Here is a 23,489-nt window from a genome sequence, read left to right on the forward strand (position 1 = left end):
CGATTTAAACATATGTCATTAATTTTATCCGGGAACTATTTTTACCCACTAGGTTATTTTGAAAATATTAATTTTAAATTCTCCAATAATAAATAAAAGATATATTCAAACTTTTTAAATAACAAAATCCAATAAAAACTAGGTTTAATATTAATAACATTCTCATAAAATTTAAATATTTTACGTATCAAATTCAACCTTAAAATCAGTTATAAACGCTAAATATTCTCGGTAGTTAAAAAACTAGAGCAAGGTAAGTTGTATTGTAACCATATTTTGATTTGACAAAAAAAGAGGTCAACCCGAACTAAATTCTTGGATTTTAAAAAATTTGAAAAAATAAAATCTAACCTCACTCAACTTTTACCGTTTTGAATTGAATGAACGGAATTAATTAAATTTTTTTACCATCATTTTAATTCTATTAATTTTAATAAAATAATGTATGATTAAATTCAGTTTCTACTTATTATTATATATATATATTTAATTACTATTTAAAATGAATATCGATAGTTAAAGAGCTATGATCGGATAAGAGGGGGGAAAAGGAACGATGGAGGGCATTCTGGTACTTTCCGGGATTACTTCGTGTAGCTCTTATCCAAAATAAATGATAATAATAATAAACCAAAGCAAGAAAACGGACCCAAGCGAATCTCGCAGAGCAGAGAGGAGGAGGAGGAGGAAGAAGAAGTAGGAAGACTGAATCGGGAAACCGTTAGAGGAAAGAGCAAGAGATCTCTCTCACAGAGATGGAGCGCCGGCAGCGGCGGTAACAGTTCTTTCAGTGGAGGTGGTAGCTTAAATGATCAAGAACCTGCGAAGACTACTCTGCATTTTGTCTACTATCTTCGAAAACCTCTTGCAACATCCTCTTGATTTGGTTTCCTTTTTACCTAAACATTCCGTCCTCTTCATTATTCATCCATGCGGCGAGGCAGAGATATGGATCCGTTGATGGCGGCAGAAACAGTCCAAGAACCTGATAAAGAAGTGCGATTCAGAGGCGTCAGGAAGCGTCCATGGGGACGATACGCCGCCGAGATTAGAGATCCCTGGAAGAAGACTCGAGTTTGGCTCGGCACTTTCGATACGGCGGAGGATGCTGCCAGAGCTTACGATGAGGCTGCTCTCTCTCTCCGGGGACCGAAGGCGAAAACGAACTTCCCGTTGCATCCATCTACTATCTCTGTTCATCAGAAAATTCCGTTCTCGCAGGAGTTTCATGATTCCGCCGGACTCTGCAAGATTAGTGACATTCCAGTCAATAGACCTACATCGAGTAGCCTGAGCTCCACCGTGGAGTCTTTTAGCGGGCCGCGGGTTTCGATTCCAGCTCCATCGGTTCCGAAAATCTGCCGGCAGTCCCTGCCGCTGGTCTCGCCCGACGATTGCCATAGCGACTGTGATTCGTCGTCCTCGGTTGTTGATGATAGTGAGGAATATGCTCACACGTCGTCAATTCGCAGAGTTTTGCCGTTCGATCTGAATCTACCTCCTCCACTGCCGCCGCTGCACGACGTCGATTTATCCGGTGATGATCTTCATGCTACTGCCCTGTGCTTTTGATAATATTCTGCTTCTCAATTACAATACCAAATGGTTCATTCTTCTCCCACGCCCTTCCGTTATCTATCTAATTTTCCTATCGATTGAGCAGAACTTTAATGGAAACTGTCTCAACATGCTTATTGAATGAGAAAAATTTGCTTCTCTACTTGTTAATTTCATAGTTCATGGTGTAGATTAGCAGCTGAATTTTACCAACACAAGACCTCTGAATCTTGGCTGTATCTCTTTGTTGTTAAAGAAAAGGGAAGAAATCCATGGATATTGCAAGGGTTCTGTACGTTAATATCTCCAATCCCATTCATCTTGTTCTGAATGTGCATCTCACTTCACCATGTTCAATCAATTCAAAGGAAACAATAGCGTGATTCAGTCTTCACTGTATTAGCATTAGGATTCATGTTCATCTCTATTTGGGAATTCTACAGAAATCAAGTTTCTCTCAAACCAAACCCCCTTGGATTCTCTTGTTCTATGACATTTCTATAGTTCCCTCATCTTTCTTTCTCACCTGATTTTTCTCCATGGGGTTATTGCTTCTCGTACACATAATTATGATATTCGTAGTCAACTTTTTTCATTTTTCTGCAAATGTTAGCTGCATTAGTTCATCATTTCATATTCAATCCTCACCATAAATCATATGCCATATTAGGCATGCTACCACTGATGGAACTGGATTCAAATACTCACAACTTTTCAGATTTCTTGAAAAAAGTATATCAGAATTCAGAAGCAAGCTGGTTTAGTGGATTTTGAGTCCAATTCAATCTGTTCTACAGATGGGGTTGCTCAGAGCTAAAGCCGCCCAAAAAGCAGGAGAATATGGTACTTTAGCTTATCGTGTTTTTGTTCACCTTTTGAATTTGGGTTGGAAAATTATTCCATGTTGACTGTTTCTTTAGCGTTTAGATTTTAGTTTCTTCCCATTCTCAAAATTGCTTCTTAATTCCTCTTCTTATCAATTCTGTTTTGGAAGGATTATCAAAGTCTAGATGGATTCATGATTATGCTTAGAAATTTATTTGACTATTTTAGAATCGTTTTCATGATCACTTTTTCTTATAATAATTAATATACTTCCGCTTCTGAAATTCAAAATTCAAATTGGGTCATATTGCCTTTTATAAAGGAAGCATATAGGGGAACAAGTTATTATCTCTTAATATCATTATCCTTTTTAGCTAAAGAAAATATGATCTAATTAATTAATTAATTTATTTATTATTATTATTATTATTGTCTCTTTTAATTAGGTTGGTTGGTTTGTAATTAAAATAGAATATTAGGTAGGAAGCATATATTTGCTAGTTTTGGTGTAATTTAATATCAATAAATGTATTTTAATTATAGAGTAAATTAAATAAAATTGTGTGCGAAAAAATGTGTGTTTAATTTTAAATAATTTTTATACATTTTTTTTAAAAACACTCTTCTTCAGAGGTGGTGTTCTATATAATATCATTTATTTTAATTTGAATAGAGTTTTGAACTTTAAACTTTTTAATTAAAAATATAATATAAATGAGTTGAATTATACTCAATATTATATCGGATTCAAGTTATTGGACTAGCTTCTATGTATATTTAACTTTATACTAATATATAACATATAGTACAAGCTTATTCTATTTGATTCAAAGAACTATGCTAGAAGGGAAAGTCCATACCATGCTAGAGGGGTGGTCATGATAATAACAAAATGTTTTGAAAACTTATTCAAACAATAGAATTATTTTGTTAAACGATAGACAACATATCTTGAAAAGACGTATTTGATTGAAGCTTAATATATCATGTAAATTATGGATCAAATACGACTTTTCAAAAGAAAATTTTCTACCGTTTGAACAAATTCATCCTTTTGTGTGAACAAGTTTCAAAACCTCCAAAATTTTAAATTTGATCAACGGAGTAATTAAAGAAACTGTGAAAGTACGTTCTTGACCACATACCCAGAGACGATTTGGTTGGTTTTTTGAGTGGGATGAAATGAGTCCCAAAATATGTACTTGTTTGCATCTGTGCAAGTGAATAAGTTGTTCCGATTGCAAGCATAGCCCATCTCAAATATCCCCGTTGCACAGCATGCCGTCGATGTCACATCAAAACCTATAATGAAGAAAGAAAACTTGATAATTTAGAAACAAGCCATTTTTTTCGTAGCCTATCAATTTAAGTTTATTACCGTAAAGAGAGGGCTTTTTGATCGCTTGCAACAAAACGTAATACGGGTTCGAAAACACCAACTCGATGTCGGGAAGGTCCTTGTTGAGTTTCACCGTCAAAGCCTCGAGTTTCTTGTTGAAATCCACAGCCAGATTGTTGTAACTCTCCATACAGTCGTTGCTTCCAAAAACGTTTCTTGTTCTTTCCAACGGCAAGCACCCCATCGGCGGTAGCCCGCCGAGGGAGATTTTCCGAGCGCCGAGGCCGTGGAGCTTCTCAATAAACCCGCCCGCGATTCCGATGAGAAAATCCTGGTACTGTTGAATGTTGTATTGGGATGAACGGCCTGGCATTGTGTAGTAATTCTCCAAGAAATCATTGGTTCCCAAGCTCATCACATATAGAGCTTCTTTCATTGTTTCGTTTGCTGTGGCTGAGCCTTGATATGCTATCAGCTTTGCTTGATACTCCTTGTAGTACTCAAGTTGCTTCCATAATGGTATCACTGACTGCATTTATCAAAAACTACCATATATCATTAATCTTTAAGAAGCAATATTGTATTTTTAAATTTAATTTAGACAACTTGTCACCATCACCCTAACACATCCTGTGTTAGGCGACTCTCCACAATGTTATGATATTGTCCACTTTGAGCATAAGCTCTCATGGCTTTACGGCTTTGCTTTGGGCTTTCTCAAAAGGTCTCATACCAATAGAGATAGTATTCCCCACTTATAAACTCATGATCATTCCCTAAATTAACCAATGTGGGACTCTCCCAATAATCCTCAACAAGTACTACATAGCAATATTTAAAAAGAAAAAAATATCATCGAATCCAAAATTACCAAAACGTCAGAAGTGGCATTGTCGTAGCCCGTTCCAGCAGAAGCAAAAGTGACACCAGAGGCAAAATCCGAGATGTTATAAGCAGGATCCAAGTAAGCGGGCACCGTCGGCTTCAGCCCGAAAGCCTCAGAAATGAAGTCGGTCGGAATTCTCCCATTGGAAAATCTTCCGGTTGCCTTCCCACCAACAAAATCCCGACCATACGGCAAGAAGTTGCTTCTTGCAATAGTGGGAATGAAGTTGTTATTTCCAGCATCAACCGATGAGTCACCGAAGACAATGATCGCCGAGACCTTTGCTTCGGTTATCGTCCTCGGAGAAGAAAGGAGGAGGGAGACAATAAGAAGAAGACATAAGAAAGCCATGTGAGTCATAACTTTGGTTGTGATTTTTGGTGGATCAAAAAGCAGGGTGTTGTTGAAAGAGAAGAAGAGAGCTATGGGGTGAATAAATATTGTTGTTGGGTTTGGAGGGGAAATAAATGAGAGATTGAACTCAAACTATTAAGTGTGGAGAAGTTGTTGGGGGAAGTTTTAATTTTTTGCTAACAAACATTAAATGGATACCATACTCAACCTAACCACGGCTCCGTTCGGTTCCTCGAGTTACACTATAAGTTCAGCTTATAAATTAGGGTTTTTAAATAGTTAACATTGGAAGTTCGGAAAAGTTTAAAGCTAAAATCTAGTCGAGAATTATGCGAGGATAACCATTCCAGTAAATGTGCCTACTTTACCTCATGATGTTAAGGGCCTCTACGACAACAATAGTAAACTTAAATCAAGTGTCCTTTTTTAAATCTCCGACCAAAAAAACGACAATCTCGAATTTTAGGGACAAAAAATCTTTTCTTGTTCATAATTTTTATTGTTGTACTAAAGTGGGTGAGTCATTATTAACTTTAAATCATAAGATTCATCGATTCAAACTTTACATTTCAACTATTGATGTGGTTGAATGAATAGTCAAATGGACGTTCTACGATCTTATATACACTGTAGAATGATGCTACAAACACTGTTTTTTTCGTCAAAAACAATTATTTTGTTACCTAAATTTTTATGGTCAATTAGTTGGCTCGTGACATTAATTGCAACACGTAATTAAATTAAAACATTTTTTTTAAAGCGTTGAAATTAAAACTGATAAAGAGAGAAAAAAAAAAAAAAAAAAAAAAAAATTGTAGGAAAATGAGGCCCAAAAAAAGGATGATTTAATGAAGTAGGCACATTTTAACTCTCTTCCCAACTACCTCAGGCTCAGACGACACGTCGTAATGAACAAAAGAGGAAATGTGGGGGGTTAATTTATTGATGTGGTTGGATTGGAACCGCCCATGAAAACGACAATATCATGAGTGTCGGATGTGAACAGAAAAGGAGGTGGAGATGGGCTTCCTTTATTACACCCTCTTTTATACCACATACTATACTATATATTCATTTATATTTTATATAAGAAATAAAAAATTATTGTATTTACGTATACATAAATATTTTAAAAAATAAGATTAAAATACATTTTTATTAATTTATTAATAAATAAAATTGGTAAATGGGCCTTGGGGAATATCCCGTAGGGGACCATTGGGCCTGGATCTTCCCCAACGTTTAGGGCAGGGGGCCTTTGCGGAGGGATCGTAGCTTTTATTATTGGCCTACAATTTACGGCCATTTAATTTAATGAGTGTACTATTATTCAATTTTTTTTTTGGGAATATTTTAAAAACTCAATTAAATGCAAATATTTTCGTAAATTTTTATAAAAATAGCGATTTAGTCCTCATATTTTTAAAATTTATAACAATTCTAAAGTCCGAAAAGAATATGTAGTGCATTGTGAGTAGAACTTACGACGATGTTGGGTGGAGGCGAATTAGGTATGAAGCTAGGCGGAGCTCGGCCATGAGAGAACCTTCCGGTGGGTCGTCGGGCGGGGAAGTCACGTGCTTAGGGGTTAGAGTCCACAAACGAGTCTCCAACGACAATAAGGGGTGGAAGGTTAGAGCTCCAACTTTGGCTGCCAATGTGAAGATTGAGAAGAAGAATAAGTAAGGAGGTCTAAGAGAGAAAGGCATGCATTTTGGTGGGAATTTAATGAACATTTCGATGGGTTGGTCCAACAAATCTTCTTGCAAAATTAAAACAAATACTACCTTTATATTACTTTTCAATCTAAATAGTCAAATGTGGTCGGGATGAGATTATATTTTTGTCTTCGTTCTTAGCCTGGCCCCACTCAAATCTCTAATCCCTAGAGGGTAGGGTTGGAAGGGATTTTCTACACGTTAGTTAAATGGGTCGGGACGAGATTATTTTTCTTGTTCGTCCTTAACCTAGCTCCACTCTAATCTCCAATCTATAGAGCGGAAAGAGATTTTTCCTCGTTAGCTAAATGGGTTGGGACGAGATTATATTTCATCATATCTCCATTTAAATTTGAAAGAGATTTCTCTCCATTAGTTAAATGGGGTTGGAACGAGAGGTCTCTGTCCTCATCCTATCTCCACTAAAATCTAAAAGAGATTTCTCCCCATTAGTTAAATGGGGTTGGTTGGAACGAGATTATATTTCTGTCTCTGGCCTCCGGCCTCAGCCCGACCACCCCCACTCAAATCTCCATTCCAGGTTCCTCCAATAATGTAGGAAAGGAGTTACCTAAAAAAGAGAGTAAATGAGTCGAATTTTAAGGCTAAAGACCACTTCTTAAACACACCCATAATAGAAAATCAATGAAATAAGAGAAATTAGAAGAAAAAAAATAAAAGAAAGAAGAGTTTATAAATCTCATCTCCTATTTGAAATCCCCATCTTAAAACCCATCTTAAAATAAAAGAAAAAATGATGATGGGAATTTCGAAAAGGCTGTCATTTATGTGCCTCATTTCCTTACTATTCCTCAAACTCGCCCACGCCGATCCCCACCACTTTGGCATCCACGCCATCGGCCACGCCGTCGAACCATTCTGTCCGGGCGGCTACTCCGACAGAGGGGACCACTGCAACCACATCGGCCGCATCACCTCCGTGAACTACGGCGAGGATGACGACGACGACGATTTTGACGACACGTACAAAGTATTGGGCAAGCTTTCGATGGCGATGTCGGTGTCGGAGTCGACGGAGGACGCTGAAAAAGAGGCGGTGGGCTTAGAGCTTGAGAACATTTCACCTGAAGAACAGTTATCCAATAAAGTCACTGTCTTGGGGCATTGATTTATTATTGTTTAAACTTTATTAATTATTTCCATAATTACCTTCCTTTTTATTTACTTTTATTTACTTTTAATGCCATGTATGATTTATAGGTTGCAACTTTATGAGTCACCATATAAATCTTTGTTCTTTTTACAAGAAAATAAAAGTCCTTATTAAATTTTTATTCTATCCCGACTATACTCTTAGATAGATGCTTTCAGCCGTTATCGCTCCTCACTTGGCTACCTAGCGTTTATCCTAAACCCTTAATCATGATGTTTCTGTATCATTTACCCATGCCGAGAGGCGAGAGGATTCTGTTCTGCAAGAAAATTTTGAAGCTTGTGATAAAAATGGAAGCTTTAGACCAATGAAAAACAGTCCCAAAAATGGCGCAACAAAAGTAGGGAAGGCGTGCGAAGCTTTAGGGGAAAAGGAGACATTATGTGTATGGCTGCAAGTGAAAGAACAATCTCAGAAACCAAACCAGAGAACAGAACACAGCATAAGCGAACAAAACAGAACAGCACAGAGTTGAGCTGAGCTGAGCTGAACTAAACTGAACTTAGAGTTGCAAAAGAAATTGTTGTCTGTAGATTCTTATAAAGTACTTCAAACAACAGTTGTGAGTCAAACGAATAACATTGAAACGTACCCATCATAGCAAAAAGACAACCACAAAACAATCACCTGAAATGAAAGGGAAACAGAGACAGAGACAGAGAATAGATAAAGCTGCTGATATATTTATGACATCGTATATGATTAGTAATGAGTCGACAATATCTCACTGTACTTGCACGTACAAACCCATTATACAAACCCAAAGTTTCCCACTTTTCTTTTCTTCACTCCTCAAATTCAGTAAGGCTCAGCTCAACTGACAACACAAACTTGTTTTGCAGTTTTTTTTTTCCTTTTTTTAAAAGAAAAACCTAAAAGGATGGATCTTGCAAAACTACTAAGATGGTTGATTTGAGAGTTTTAAGCATTACCCATTTGGATGTGGCTGCTGGTTGATCTGTGGATTAGCGGCGAAACTGTTTTGAGTCTGCCCAGCACCGAATGTAAACTCGTGGGACGGTACATCTACGGTTGGGCAGGTAAAGATGGAAGTTGCAGCAATGGTGTTGAATGGTGTTGTAGGAACTGGGTCGCTGGTCTTTGGGAAGTTGAAGCCAAAAGAAGGCAGACCAACAGGAGGGAAGACTGGAAGGGTTGGAAGGGAGTTTTGGGATGATCCAAAAACCTTCTGCTCATACTCTTGCAGCTGCTGATAGATAGCTATTTTAACACACCAAAAATGTTACTCAGACTATATTCTTTGCTGATGAAAACATTCCCAAAATAGAACAGACGACATTAGAATGCAAAGCGACGTCAGCTGAATTATACAGCTCAAACCCACCACTAGCAGAGATTGTCATATTTAGGCTTTTCCTTCCAGACTTACCCTCAAGGTTTTTAAAACGTGTATGCTAGGGAGAGGTTTTCACACCCTTGTAAGGAATGTTTCGTTCATCTCTCCAACCAATGTAGGATCTCATAATCCACTCTCCCTTGGGGGTCCAGCATCCTCGCTGGCACACTGCTCGGTGTCTGGCTCTGATACCATTTGTAACGGCTCAAGCCCACCTCTAGCAGATATTGTCCTCTTTGGGCTTTCCCTCAAGGTTTTAAAACGCATCTATTAGGGAGAGGTTTTCACACCCTTGTAAGGAATGCTTTGTTCCTCTTTCTAACCAACGTGGGATCCCACAAAATAACACAAGCAGATGCAGTGCAGGCCTCTCTCTGTGATAAACAAACCTAAAGAAATGGTTATACAATTTCAATCCATTTGGTGAAGTATATATATATATATATATATATATATATATATACACGAAAAATGTGCACTTCATGGTCAGTAGTAGTGTAGGGGTAACCGCCCAAGCCCACCGCAGACAGATATTGTCTTATTTGGCCCGTTACGTATCGTCGTCAGCCTCACGGTTTTAAAATGGGTCTGTTAGGGAGAGGTTTCCACACCCTTATAAGAATGTTTCGTTCTCCTCTCCAACCGACGTGGGATCTCACAGAAATACTCAGAGATTAAGAGAATTGAATAACAAATTGGTATTTTCTTATTTGAAAAGCAGACCAAGGAATGGATAACGTGTCGTAGACATACGTTCAGTTAAGTCGACGGATGGCCTCCGCTCTTTAACCCACTGATAACTCTGAGCAAGTCTCCAACCTTTGCATTTCATCAAGAACGCTATTACAATAGCTGGAGACCTATGATCAATCAGTGTAATCTATTAGTGAGGACAGTTATGCATATCCTAAACTTATGTTGTCTGGGTACATTATACAATTGCAGAGTTCCAGTTTATCTAAGAATAAGTTCAAACCTGTTTTTTCCTGACATGCAGTGCACCAGAACACGAGCCTTGTCTCTTTCACATTGCTCTGCAAGTCACAAGCAACACCGGGCACGTTAGACTTCTCGAATCAGTGAATTATAGAAGCCTAACGACATGTTTTTAACCAAAAGCCATATTTTTTCGGTCAACGGGTAATCTAATATTGCATTAAGCAAAAACCTATAAGACAGCTGTAACAGCTCAAACCTAAGCCCACCGCTAACACTGTTCTATTTGGGTTTTCCTTTCCAGACTTCTCCTCAAGGTTTTAAAACGCATCTACTAGGGACAAGTTTCCACACCCTTATAAAGAATGATGCTTCATTCCCCTCTCCAACCGACGTGGGATCTCACAATCCACCCCCCTTCGGGACCCAACGTCTTCGTTGGCACTCTTTCTCCTCTCCAACTGACGTGGGATCTCACAATCCACCCCCCTTTGGGGCCAGCGTCTTCGTTGGCACTCGTTTCCCTCTCCAATCGATGTGGGACCCTCCAATTAACCCCCTTCAGGTCCTAGCATCCTCGCTGGCACACCTTCTGGTATCCACCCCCTTCAGGGCTTAGCCTCCTTGCTAGACATTCGCTCGGTGTCTGGCTCTGATACCATTTATAATAGCCCAAACCCACCGCTAGCTAATATTGCCCTCTTTCCCTTCCGGGCTTCCCCGCAAGATTTTAAAACCCGTATGCTAAGAAGAGGTCTCCACACCCTTATAAAGAATGCTTCGTTCCCCTCTCCAACCGATGTGGGATCTCACAAAGCTATCAAACGACTCTTTCCTACATCCATCTTTTCATACCAAAAAAGTCACATTTGAAATGAAAAACACTGCAACACATGGACTAACCCAACAAATGAATCAGCAGATACAGTTCAATTTGGAGAAGATAAAGAAAACCCACCTAGGAATTCAACTGCATCATCAAAAGGTAAAGTCTTATCATATTGGAGGCAGTGATAAGTGAAGGAGTTCTTGTAGAGATTTTGACAATCAGGCACAGTCTGCAAACAATATTAACATATATATATAAAACCTTTGTCATTGCACTGTTGAACTCTATCCAATGCAAACTATCAAAGAATTTTTTACAGGAACCCTTCCATCCAAACAGAATCGATGCTAAACAAAATAATCTATACCATGAAGCTGAAACAGAGAAGAACAGATGAACCAGAACGCCACAGCCCAACAAAATATCCAATCAGACAAGAACAGTAACAAGCAAACTAATAGATGATTGTCGCTCCAACAATCTCAAACCACGCAGATTTTTCTTCATGAAATAGAACAATCTAAAACACTAAAATCTAACGACACAGAGAATGAAGAAATTAAACATACATTAAGAACGCGGGAGATTCCTTGAGTCTTCAAAAGTTCAGAGCGGGAAGCGTTATCATAGCTTCCCAGATAAAGAAACTCCGGCAAAATCTCTGAAGGAAACGCGGCAAATTGCAACGAAGTTTTCTCCGATGTAGCGGGAACCCGATGGCCACAAATCCCACAGACTTCCCCTTCTTCGTATTTATGATAATGGCCACAAACCCCACAAGGGTTCTCTCTTTCCCTCTTCCTCATAGCCTAAAACCGCGATTGAGCGATGACCCAGATGAGAAAACCTTCTGAATCGCCAAAACAGACACCACGGGCGATGAAACAGAACGCCCCCAAATTAGAATACAATCAGAATCGGACTAAACAAGAAGGGAATCAATCCAAAAACTATACAGAAAAAGAAAGTGGGTTCAAGGAAGAGTTCTTGGTGGGGAAAGCGCTGCTCAAACAACAGAGAGGCGCCGATGCAGAAGGGCGTTACCACGAAGGTTCTTCGATTAGATTGCGTGCGGTGGAGTTTTTGAATTTGGCTGGGGTGGTGTCTGTGCTCTGCTTCTGACAACGTGGGTCTGGTAACGAAAAGCCAAAGGGATCAACAGCTAAAACGCAGGATTTCTTCCAGATTTCTTCAAGATTCCCCAGATGGGTCGTGTTGGACATGTGATAAGTCGATCCAAACTTATAATATCATTTACAGATTTCAATCAATTTCCCTAATGTTTCTGATAATAATCTTAATCAATTTAGTAGTTGAGCTAAATTTTAAAACTCACTATTTTAATACAACCATTTAAAGAAATAATGCCATTTAGTCATTATGTTCTTTTAATGACAACAATTTAATATTTACATGATAGTAAAATTGTCTTTTTTGCCTGTGAGGTTATCCAACTTTACGAGTAATGAGTTACCAATCATGTTGTGTACTTGGTTGTCTTGCAGGTGCATTAATATGCAGTTCGGGCGGGGGACTTTGTGCACCGACAATGCAGTTCGGAAGGATTTGGAGCGAGAAATGGAGTTTAACGTTTAAGGGAGGTTTAATTGGTCTTGGAGATATATATACGACCTTTCATGAGCCAATGTCACGGTGTGCGATGACCCAATAATTTTTGTTGAATCGTTATGATATCTAACCTTAAACCATTAGCTTTTCTTTCAATTTAATGTCAATACTCAGTCATTTCATAGAATACTACACATGTATTGGCCTAATCTTTAGTCCAAGCAGCAGCCTGCAGAGACGCACAGGCAAGTTCCAGATAAAAAAAAATGGGTACATGAACTTCAATGAATTTTTGAACAAATGTGAAAAGGAAATAATTTTTTGACCTGCCAAAAAAAAACCCATATTCCGAGAATTAAGTTTACCACTACTGTTTGTTTAAACTATGTTCGAGAGTGACTAAGTGAGCCTTCCTTCAAAGAAACAGGCCTACTTCGTGGCCAAGCTAACTGCCAGAGTTATCAAGTAATTTCCTAGAGAAGGACCAAAATAAAGAACATTCATCCAAATCAATGGCAAAAGATACCAACCTCAAAGTCTCGTAGTTGTTTAGAACTCAAAAACATAGTAATACAACCTATCGAATCGATCTTGACCTTCAAGTAAGGTCGTCAATGTCTTGTAGCTCTCCACATCGTAAATCTTTCAAGTGTGACAACAATAAAAAAGAACAAAAATGTTGTTGAGTTGAAGAAAATGGAATAACATCAACCATCACTAGAATACAAAGCTTGGGTGGAAGATCCACTCGAAAGGCAGCATTCCTTTGAAACCACATAAACAATAGGAGCCACAAATTAGTATGCATTCACTACAAAATTGATTACAACATTTCGAAGCTAAATCCAAGGAGTAGGGCCGCAAGGGTACAGGTAATCGTATTTGAATATGGACAGCGACTAGAGCCCCTACAAAAAGATTCCTTTAGTGGCAATAATATGATGCTTCCAGTAAAACTGTTCAAAATTATCGTGCCCCGTAGGGACATCAACCAACCAGATTGGTCTAAGAAACTATTCGATTAACAAAGTCCTGGATAATGATTGATAATAAAGCCTTGTGTAAACAAATTTATTCTCAGAAACTAGAATGATAATTGAACATGTAATTTCCTTCAAGCATCATAATATTTGTACAATCCCATGACAATAGAACAGGCTTGTGGGTCCAAACGGCAGCCAAATGCTTATAGATACTTAAAAATATATATATTTAAAAAAACTGTTTTCAACAGTAATCGAACAATGGCATTTATTATTTTGTATGAACCGGATTGGTGCATGAGTTTCAAATTGAGCAGGTAATTAGTGATCAAATCAGGTCATTAATGCATCTGATGAAAGACCTCTTTACCAAGTAGTAATGGAGAAGCTTCATACTATATACTAAACAGGGTGGAGCCCCTTCTTAGATGTCTTGAATTCCGAACAAAATATATAAAGAAAAGTTAAGACTCTAAAGTTCTATCTAGTTCTCTAAATTTAGAATTCAATGATTTAATATACAAACGATCCTCTCTATGAAATTTTTTTATCCACCCTTATCTGACAAGGATGTGTTTATACACAGGAGGCATGCACATGTTGCCATTCACTCCTAAAATGGGATCAACTCAGAGAATATCTTGCAAAAATAATACAATTCGATTAGCTGTATTTTGCATTTTTGGGGAACTAAAAGCTGGAAAAGAAATTTGAAAATTGTGTATTCTTTGCACGACATATCATGCAAACAAAAACAATTCAAATATGGGATTAAGTAGAGATATGTTTTCAGCTAAAACCAAATATAAATTAACTAGCTCATAAGACGCAAACAAGTTAAGAGAGCTTACTGTAATTGACTAGGATTCGGACAATGTAATTTTGCAATCAACGCTGGCCATCATCCTCATCCATTTCCTCAAGAATTACATATTTGCCAGGAACAGTTGTTGACTGTGCGCTTACCACTTTATCTTCACTAGATTTCTGCTGTAGCTTTTGGTATCTGATGATCAATTGGAAAATGTGATGACTTTACACAAGAAGAGCCCATAATTAAACTTTTTACTTGTTTAGTTGCAATTTATAAGCTATTGCTATTCTGTGTCTCCATCCTTCGTGTCAATAACTCCAAGTGATGTTTACCATTTCAATTGCCTGGTTTATGACCTTGGAACCATTCAATTAAAAAAAAAAATATCTCCTCTAAAATACGAGTTCATTACATTCCACGTCTCTACACCCAGAAAATTCATTGTCTAAAATACCAGTAGCGAACAATCGTATCACATTGGAAGGATGATTATTAACAAAAATATTCGATTGTCAGGCGGGTTAATTAAGCACTATATTTAATCTTAGAAGGAGAAAAATTTCACGCTTATAAAAATAACAACTTACTTGTACCAATTGAACAGACTGACGCCAATCATAATTATGATGAGACCAAACCCTTTTAGCCAGGTAAATTTATCGTGGAAGTAAAATACTGCAACCTGAAAATGCAAAAGTTCATTATTAAATTAGAAGATGAAGATGTCAGCGATCTACAGCCCCTATAGTGTCGGATAGAACAATGCTCTTATAGTTGAAATTTTGTATCTTAATACCATGCACTTCAAAATTTAAGGAAAGAAAAAAAAAAAGGAGAGGGAAGACAAGATGTCTTCCCACCTCAACGTCACCCTTCTAAAACATTTTGAATGTCGTTGCAGTAGAATAGAAAGAAAGATAGTGACATGATGAGTTCATTTAGTTGCAGTGGGAAGCTGGCGAAACCATAACCTATAGTCATCTTCAGCAAACTTATCCTATAAGTAAGGCAGTACCAAATTCACATCTAAAATAAAAAAATGAAATGGCTAGACAAATAGTATGTTATGTAGCACATTATCATAATTATTCTTTCAATAAAAAATTAGCGCACAAAAGAACTCTTAATGAGCAAGCTCAAAACTACTTGTAGTAATTCATGACAACTCAAAATAAATGCTTGAAGAGAAGCAGTAGCAAATCAAATACTTTGAAATTGAAGGTCCCCTACATCTTCATTAGGAAGTATAATGAAAAGGGTCGGAAAATCTCATACCAGTATAGTTACAGCCTCCTTTACAACACCAGCGACTGTAACTGTGACAGCACTAGTTACGGAGACAAGGATATATTCTGTTAATACCTGCAAAAGGATAACATAATTCTTCACGTAGAGAAGCTAACAATGTATTTAAGCACCAAAAGGCTAGGACAGGAGCGTAGACAGCACTTTACAAAATTGTGCTATTGTACAGTGAAGGAAAGAATCAAATAGGTTCCTACCATACAGAAGGCAAGTGCTCCGCCAAAAAGCATCAGCAAGGAACTCCGAGTAACATGCCAGATACTATTGAAATATCCATTACTGGCAAATTCTTTCCACGGATCTAAACCAAGGGATAGCATCAAAGTCACAATGGCCATCACTGGTGTCACATAGCTCATTAGGGTAAAAGGATTTTTCAAACCTGAAATGAATGTAATTACGTTGGCACATAATATTTACTGGCACCACTTTGGCAAGAATAAAATTGAAATCTGGATGAAACAGCATCTAAGAGTTGCCAAAAAGACCTTAACGCAATATAAAATGGATTGATTCAAATAGTAACTCACTAATTCTGATGTGTGAACTATTTCATTCGATGAAACAAAATAACATATTATCAACAAAGGCTGAAAATTTTGGGGTAAAACTCAAGGTTGCTAGAACAAAATGATTATTTTCTCCATGAAGCCTTGCATAAAAATCCACGGATACAGAACCAAAAGAAATCCAATAATTGACAACTAAAAAGCTCAGAAAAACACTTACCGTATGCTTCTCGCTTCATATCCAGTCGGGCAATATATGCATCATACGTGGAAACGTGTCAGGATCCAAGCCAACAAGTAAAAGGGCAAGAAACGGACCAAATAGGTGCTTGGAAGACGGATTCTTGATAGCATAACACAAGCATACATGGGAAAAAGAATGGAAAAAATAAAATTCATACCTGAAGAAGAATTTGCGTCATGGACCACCTGAAGCCAGACATAACAGATGCAAGCATAACAAAAATGAAACCCCATAATTCAAATTCTGTCTCCTTTGCAACTGCATAGACAAAACCAGGTAAGTAATAATACGTAGCAACAAAAACATCTCTATTAGAAAATTTTAGCATAGTTGTTATGATAAATGAATTCTTATATTAAAAAATGTCAGAACATAGAAGTAATGAATGTTTAAAGTTGCTATGGACACAAACAAAGCCAACAGAAACCATTCGCTGGCTCCAGATTCTTTCACTTCTAACTTCAATCTTCCTTTGTGTATGTGACGTAGGTAAACCCACTGTGAGTTCTAAAACACTAGTCCTAACCACCTTGCTGGCTAAAGGTAAAAGGGTTGAGAAGGGACTTTGGGGACTTTGTGCGCAAGGATTCAAATCCTATGATAGGCACTTACCAAAGATAAAATTCCACTTTTCTTGCAATAGTAGGTTGTAGGGCCCTGTAGTTTATCTCGTGAGAATAGTTAAGGTGTGACATAACCATAAGTTGGCTATTATACTCAAATTATAAAAAACAAAACAAACAAACAAACAAACCCAGTCCTTCCTAGGTAAGGGTGGTGGATAATAAGAGGGCATGTTGGAACTTGGAACCAATAAAACTGACCAGCTCAGTTCAATTGGTTTGACCATTGATGCATCCGTGGTCATTTCCATTTGAACATTTTCAAGAATTACACATTTTAATTTGTAAAGTTCATGAATTATCAGCTAGGAGTAAAAGAAAAATGCTAGATACCTGTTAATAAAATTCCAACAGATATAATCAAGATGATGCCAGAAAGTTTGAAGCTGGGAGTTTCCAACCTGACACAAAAAATTTCATGCTACATGATAAATCATCAATAAAATACTATGATAGAAAGTACAATGTCTAGGAAGTAAAATTCATAATATATGTTAGAGGTAATGTTCATAGCCCATAAAATATGCAGGAACCAGTATCATAGCCCATAAATAATATAGCTGCAAAAGGAAGAATGGTAACCCAACATAACAAATAATTTAAAATCCCGGTCCCGCATCCCTAAAGCCCGGCTCCTTTCTCTTGAAAACATATTTCTTCATTTCTTATTTAAAAATAAAATTTTAAAAAAGGAATCCTAAACATATAGAGAAAAATACTACATAACTAATCAAATTCATTCTCAATCTTCAGCATAACTGAGATTCAACAGACAGCTAAAGAACCTTTGGGAAAGTAAAAAAGTAAAGTTGAAATCGTATTCCGTTACGAAACGTTATTCTCATATGTCATACACATCAGAAAAACACAAAACACTATAAACTTCCAAAAAGTATGAGGTATGAGAAAATTGGATGCAATTAGATATATAATTTCCTATATAAAGGCACACATGAGAAACTAGATTACACAATTTAGTTTTACAGCTTACCTGAAAGCAAAAGCAAACAGGAGAANAATAAAATTCCAACAGATATAATCAAGATGATGCCAGAAAGTTTGAAGCTGGGAGTTTCCAACCTGACACAAAAAATTTCATGCTACATGATAAATCATCAATAAAATACTATGATAGAAAGTACAATGTCTAGGAAGTAAAATTCATAATATATGTTAGAGGTAATGTTCATAGCCCATAAAATATGCAGGAACCAGTATCATAGCCCATAAATAATATAGCTGCAAAAGGAAGAATGGTAACCCAACATAACAAATAATTTAAAATCCCGGTCCCGCATCCCTAAAGCCCGGCTCCTTTCTCTTGAAAACATATTTCTTCATTTCTTATTTAAAAATAAAATTTTAAAAAAGGAATCCTAAACATATAGAGAAAAATACTACATAACTAATCAAATTCATTCTCAATCTTCAGCATAACTGAGATTCAACAGACAGCTAAAGAACCTTTGGGAAAGTAAAAAAGTAAAGTTGAAATCGTATTCCGTTACGAAACGTTATTCTCATATGTCATACACATCAGAAAAACACAAAACACTATAAACTTCCAAAAAGTATGAGGTATGAGAAAATTGGATGCAATTAGATATATAATTTCCTATATAAAGGCACACATGAGAAACTAGATTACACAATTTAGTTTTACAGCTTACCTGAAAGCAAAAGCAAACAGGAGAAGAAATATAGGAGAACCGGATTTACACTGTCAATCAAAAAGAAAGAGAGAATAAGTGTTATGAAGTATAAAGTAGAATATCTTTACAGTATATACAGTTTTTTAAATAACAAATAGGCATGATGAAAAGGTATCCAACCATGGTAGCAAATGTGACTGATATCGAGACAAGGGATGCATTGCTTAGATTAATATCCAAGGCTGTTCCAAGAGCCGTTGGGACAACTGTGAAAGGCAAAGTCCATCTGTAGCATTAGTTGATAGAAAAGTTAATTTACAAACGATATAAAAGTTAATATCCTATGGGTTCAAACAAACGTAAACAAACACCGAATGAACAATAAACACCATTCACGAAATTTAATAAAATTGACACACAAAAAAAATAAAAAAATAAATAGACACACAAGTTTAATCATTCACAAATCCATGGATCTTATCAACTAATGGAATGACAAAAGATGGAGCAAAACGATGCAAAAATTTGTGAACTATTTTTTTAATATTCGTGAGTGTCCCAGCCAGCTTGCATGCACCTCAACTAATCTCACAGGACAATCCACCTAACCCTACAATGTTTGGGTGCCAAGGAAACAGGATAGTAAATCCTAGGTAGATGGTTATCATGGATTGAACTCATTCCCTCCAAGTTTTTTATTATACACATGACCTTTATTAACTCCTAAGCCAATGATGGTTAAAGTTTGTGAACTTCTTAGGATAAGGAGGATTTCCCCAAAGATATTAAAACGTAACTGGATTGACAATTTAACACAAAAGAAAATGCCACATTCTTATAAGTAAATCATAGAGAGCTTTTCCATCTCTTTACCTCATAATGCAATGTATATATTCAAGAAACTAGAACTTTTCCAGTTAATTCTTAGGTTGTAACTTGAATAAGACAAGAAAATGCCTTGATGTATTTTATGACTATTTCTTTTGAAAGCAAACTTATCATTACACATAAACTTGGTAGGGTGAAAAGGTCAATTGGAGTATGTATACCAGTATCATAAAAAACCTAAATAAAAGCCATTAGTTTCAAGATTACCTTTCGTGAGGTAATCTTTCCATGTCATAGTAACGCAAGGTTGGAATCGACTAGACCAAATCCATGTGATCAAATTCGATAGAACAGCTTGCATAGTAAAATGAACAGTATTCATGAGTAGTGGAGCCGGGAACCTACCCAAATGATCTCCTAATAAAGTTTTATTATATCTGCTCAAACCAGGAGAAAACCATTTAATTGAACATTCTAAATAAACATTACAACTTTAATTATTGATAATGTGAATAAGGAACTTACAAGGTCAAAAGAAGGCTGAAAATATACCAGACAAGAATAAAGAATAATGTCTTTAGGACATTGGCAGTGGATAGAGGATTCTTTGCATCCAGCTGCAAAGAATTAGAATCATCACTGTGAAGGGGTTCACAGTCATCGCCATCAATATTCCTCCCAGGTTTGTTCTCAATACTTAAAGGTTCGCATTTCTCACTTTCATTTCCATCAACGTGAATAGGAAAGTGGGCCTCGGTCTCCCTGCCATTAGACTTCATAATTGTCTGATGACACTTTATCAGTTTATCTCCTCCTCGAGATGCCAATTTATGTTAGCTGACCCAGTTGAAGTGAAGGCAGTATGAAACCAGTGTGTTTCGACTTGAATCTGCATAAATTAATAGATTATCCACTAGGATAGGACCTTTTTGTCACACCGTCTAGAGAAAAATGGCTTTCTATGACAACCACCTACTTCTTGACTTCCAGTCTCAATAGATTGTCCCTCGCGTGTTAAAGTTTTCCTGTAACCGAAGAATTCCCAGTCATCTCCTTTCCTCTACTAAGTTAGAACCATCTATGTTCTCCAACACAATCATTGACAGGTACAAATGAGTAAACAGCAAGCAGGAACTTTATGTATTGACACAAATTATAGTGAGTAGTAAAATTCGTACAAAATTCAATTAGCAATTGAATTAAAAATAAGGATAAACTGAGTCGGTACAAAACTTGGATCAGTAGACAGAGTACAGAACATATAATTGGATAGCAATATAGACGTGCAGACTTCATTTCGTGATGATAACGCCAAGACAAGCCCTCTTTCAGAGATTTGTATATTCCCCCCACCCCCCCAAAAAAAAAAAAAAACACTGAAGAACCTCTCTTCAATCTCCTTGCAATGCCGCGTCATCTCTCTACTATAACAATGTTATCTTTCAATACATATACACTTGCTACCCAACTTCCGTGGAACTTCCCAATGATGAAAAAATTACTAACTCATAATTTATAAATTCTCTCCAAAAGTTGCTAAGCGTAACAGCCAGCAAGCAGTAATAAGGAGTGGGCACAATCACTTCCTTCAATTCAGCTTAGATTCTATCATTCTTTATAATTTTTAAGAGAAGCAGCATAAGCTAAACTAGGGTAGTCGCACTTAATATCAAGCCTTGGCATCAGCGGCTGTCACAACTCACAACAAGTGACGTCGTTTAATAGCTACAGGATTGAGGCGTGTGAAGACTGCGCGTCTGTAACAGCAACATGGAGGGAAACAGCATATTTCGAAAACTATCGCGGAGATTCGCTACTACTTCGTATTGATAAAAATAAACAAGCAACTACTACATGGAATGAACAAGAATCAACAAAATGAAGCACCGATAAGGATGAGCTCAACCAATAACCAGAAAGTCAAAATCTCGAGCTCAAGCAGAGTATCAGGATGCGTAAATAAACAATCAAAGATTCAAATCAGCTAAATTGAACAAGCACCGTCGTGTATAAACAAACAAAGTAAAAACATCTCGTAGTACGGCGGGATTCTGTAACACTCCGAATATGAAACATACCGAAACAACTGACCTGAGAAATAATTGAAGAAATGAGCAGGAATACGCAGATAGAATGCAGGAACCGGGAAGAGGACGACGACTGAAGAGAGATCTGATCTAAACGTCCTGCAAATGGCGTTTGCAGGTGTTGAAATCTCAAATCAGAGCGTCTGTTTTCAATGTTAAATGTGGCTGATGAATGGTGAACGGATGTCAAAGGAAATAAAACAAGATCGACATACTTTCCTTAATTTTCTTTATTATAATTGAAATGCGCGGCTGTACGGGTGGGGCCGTGAGGTAGTTCGCGGTTGGGTGGGTGGTCACGTAGGGTGCAGCCCCAGCGGCGGAGGCGTTGGAGAACCATGGTTACCGACCGCGCAGGGTCCCACCGGCGGGTCCCATGCTGCTGCCCGTTGCTTCGGATCAAAGCTAGAAAATAATAACTACGCGGGTTAAAATAACTATTTCGTCCGATAATGAACTAGACGCCTAAGCTTAAATTAGATTGTTATTCGTGGTAGGTGGCTCCTTCACCTAGATACCGCTCTAATTTTAGACCGTACCCAAGTCAATTGCTAGCCAATATTGTCTTCGTCCTCATTTTTCTTTCCAGTTTTGTCTTAAAAATTTTAAAACTAAATTTTCACGTTCTTATAAATAATGGTTTGTTTCCCTCTCCACCGACGTGGGATCTCACAATCCATCCTCTCATTCCCGGCCCAACGTCCACCACTAGCAGATATTGTCATGTTTGGGCATGGTGAGATCTCACATCCATTGTAGCATATATTGTCCTGTTTGGGCATTGTGAGATCCCACATGGATTGAGAGAGATGAATGAGTGTCAACTAGGCTAAGATGATGGACCCTAAATGGAGTATATTGTGAGATCTCACATCGATTGGAGAGGGAAATAAGTGGCAACGAGAATGCCGAATCCCGAAAGGGGCTGGATTGTGGGATCTCATAACGGCTGAAGAGGGAACGAAACATTATTTGTAACGATGTTGAAACTTGTCTCTAACAAATAAAGTCCACATAGGACGATATCTATGAGTTTGTTACAATCTTATATGCAAAGGTATTATTTTATAATTTTTCATATGATAGATTTTACATTTTTTATTTCCCTATTTATCATAAATGTGAGATATTTTGTCTTTTAGTGTGTCTGAAGCAANCTACCACTTTATATTGCTATTCAGATGGCTCCTTTATAGTGCCCTAAATTAGGCTTCTTTTTTCTCTCTTTAAGCAACAATAACCCAATATTCAATACCGACAATTTTGAATAAAAAAGGAAAACAGCATATATTATTTTGTGTTATGAATAATTGTGTTAAATTACAGCATAACGTGTCAGATTATAAATTAATGTGACCTGTCATTTGTCGCATGACGTGGCAGTATAAACTACATTTATTTTATGAATTCAGAATGGGCTAAATTCATAAAATGCCCAATTTTGCATTTTATATAAAATAAAATACTTTTTTAAGTTTTTTAAAAATTAATAATATATAATATACTTGACTACTTAAGTTATGAACTTACCTCAAATCAACAATTAAGAGGTTAAGAAATAAAACATTAAAACCTTTGAACTCTTTAAATTTAACCATGGTAAAATTATTCCTAATAAAAAAACCTACTTGAAAAATACACAAATTAACTCTTAAATAATTTTTAACACTCCTATCTGTCAATAAATTTCGCAGGAACGGATAAGATTTTTTTTTTTTTAGTAACCGTTGGAGCATACGACTTATTAAAATGCTACAATTATAACCATTTTTAAATTTTCATATTAATCATAATAATTCGGGCTTAAAATTAAAAATTTAAACTCAGTACATGATGGTTTCGATGTGTCTACATTACTTATTTATCTTCGACTGCTCATAAGAGTGAAAACTATCATCAC

At 36.9% G+C, this 23,489-nt stretch overlaps 4 protein-coding genes across 5 annotated transcripts; 1 reads left to right on the plus strand and 3 right to left on the minus strand.

Annotated features, from left to right (window-relative positions):
- Nucleotides 1-629: 629 nt before the first annotated feature.
- LOC111776494 (ethylene-responsive transcription factor 3-like) lies at nucleotides 630-2,069 on the plus strand. Its single transcript, XM_023655952.1, has one exon. The coding sequence runs from the start codon at nucleotides 931-933 to the stop codon at nucleotides 1,570-1,572; it is 642 nt and encodes a 213-aa protein (XP_023511720.1). The 5' UTR covers nucleotides 630-930; the 3' UTR covers nucleotides 1,573-2,069.
- A 1,056-nt stretch (nucleotides 2,070-3,125) lies between these two features.
- On the minus strand, nucleotides 3,126-6,049 carry LOC111811145 (GDSL esterase/lipase At2g04570-like). Its single transcript, XM_023697886.1, has 3 exons — nucleotides 4,593-6,049; nucleotides 3,761-4,250; nucleotides 3,126-3,684 (listed from the first exon to the last, which is right to left on the minus strand). Exons 1-3 carry the CDS (start codon nucleotides 4,965-4,967, stop codon nucleotides 3,491-3,493), a joined length of 1,059 nt encoding a protein of 352 aa, XP_023553654.1. The 5' UTR covers nucleotides 4,968-6,049; the 3' UTR covers nucleotides 3,126-3,490.
- A 2,464-nt stretch (nucleotides 6,050-8,513) lies between these two features.
- On the minus strand, nucleotides 8,514-12,265 carry LOC111776292 (protein-tyrosine-phosphatase IBR5-like). 2 transcript variants are annotated; one of them, XM_023655711.1, is made up of 6 exons: nucleotides 12,020-12,265; nucleotides 11,545-11,825; nucleotides 11,105-11,204; nucleotides 10,187-10,244; nucleotides 9,964-10,070; nucleotides 8,514-9,074 (listed from the first exon to the last, which is right to left on the minus strand). In XM_023655711.1, exons 2-6 carry the CDS (start codon nucleotides 11,779-11,781, stop codon nucleotides 8,782-8,784), a joined length of 795 nt encoding a protein of 264 aa, XP_023511479.1. In that variant the 5' UTR covers nucleotides 11,782-11,825; nucleotides 12,020-12,265; the 3' UTR covers nucleotides 8,514-8,781. The 2 variants fall into 2 exon arrangements, with proteins under 2 accessions (XP_023511479.1, XP_023511478.1); XM_023655710.1 differs by having other exon boundaries at nucleotides 11,545-12,265.
- A 782-nt stretch (nucleotides 12,266-13,047) lies between these two features.
- On the minus strand, nucleotides 13,048-21,816 carry LOC111811911 (probable sugar phosphate/phosphate translocator At1g06470). Its single transcript, XM_023698967.1, has 13 exons — nucleotides 21,594-21,816; nucleotides 20,028-20,527; nucleotides 19,770-19,939; nucleotides 18,855-18,940; nucleotides 18,693-18,742; nucleotides 17,356-17,423; nucleotides 16,557-16,657; nucleotides 16,376-16,388; nucleotides 15,844-16,028; nucleotides 15,617-15,703; nucleotides 14,929-15,023; nucleotides 14,379-14,533; nucleotides 13,048-13,452 (listed from the first exon to the last, which is right to left on the minus strand). Exons 2-12 carry the CDS (start codon nucleotides 20,279-20,281, stop codon nucleotides 14,416-14,418), a joined length of 1,227 nt encoding a protein of 408 aa, XP_023554735.1. The 5' UTR covers nucleotides 20,282-20,527; nucleotides 21,594-21,816; the 3' UTR covers nucleotides 13,048-13,452; nucleotides 14,379-14,415.
- Between the last annotated feature and the right edge of the window lie 1,673 nt (nucleotides 21,817-23,489).

Source organism: Cucurbita pepo, chromosome LG15, assembly GCF_002806865.2.
Source record: "Cucurbita pepo subsp. pepo cultivar mu-cu-16 chromosome LG15, ASM280686v2, whole genome shotgun sequence".
Classification (NCBI taxonomy): Eukaryota; Viridiplantae; Streptophyta; class Magnoliopsida; order Cucurbitales; family Cucurbitaceae; genus Cucurbita; species Cucurbita pepo.

Excerpts from the sequence above, each read along its gene's own strand:
- LOC111811911 (XM_023698967.1), bottom strand. The coding sequence starts at position 20,281 with ATGAAGTCTAATGGCAGGGAGACCGAGGCCCACTTTCCTATTCACGTT. Across the intron at positions 16,658-17,355 it reads TGTTGGAATTTTATTAACAG|TTGCAAAGGAGACAGAATTT; the intron begins GTATCTAGCATT and ends TTGTCTATGCAG. Across the intron at positions 14,534-14,928 it reads AGTCTGTTCAATTGGTACAA|ATACCAAAAGCTACAGCAGA; the intron begins GTAAGTTGTTAT and ends ATTGATCATCAG.
- LOC111776494 (XM_023655952.1), top strand. The coding sequence starts at position 931 with ATGCGGCGAGGCAGAGATATGGATCCGTTGATGGCGGCAGAAACAGTC.
- LOC111776292 (XM_023655711.1), bottom strand. The coding sequence starts at position 11,781 with ATGAGGAAGAGGGAAAGAGAGAACCCTTGTGGGGTTTGTGGCCATTAT. Across the intron at positions 11,205-11,544 it reads GAATCTCCCGCGTTCTTAAT|ACTGTGCCTGATTGTCAAAA; the intron begins GTATGTTTAATT and ends TATTGTTTGCAG. Across the intron at positions 9,075-9,963 it reads ATCCGTCGACTTAACTGAAC|CTATCTATCAGCAGCTGCAA; the intron begins GTATGTCTACGA and ends GTGTTAAAATAG.
- LOC111811145 (XM_023697886.1), bottom strand. The coding sequence starts at position 4,967 with ATGACTCACATGGCTTTCTTATGTCTTCTTCTTATTGTCTCCCTCCTC. Across the intron at positions 4,251-4,592 it reads ATGCCACTTCTGACGTTTTG|TCAGTGATACCATTATGGAA; the intron begins GTAATTTTGGAT and ends TGATAAATGCAG. Across the intron at positions 3,685-3,760 it reads CAAAAAGCCCTCTCTTTACG|GTTTTGATGTGACATCGACG; the intron begins GTAATAAACTTA and ends TCTTCATTATAG.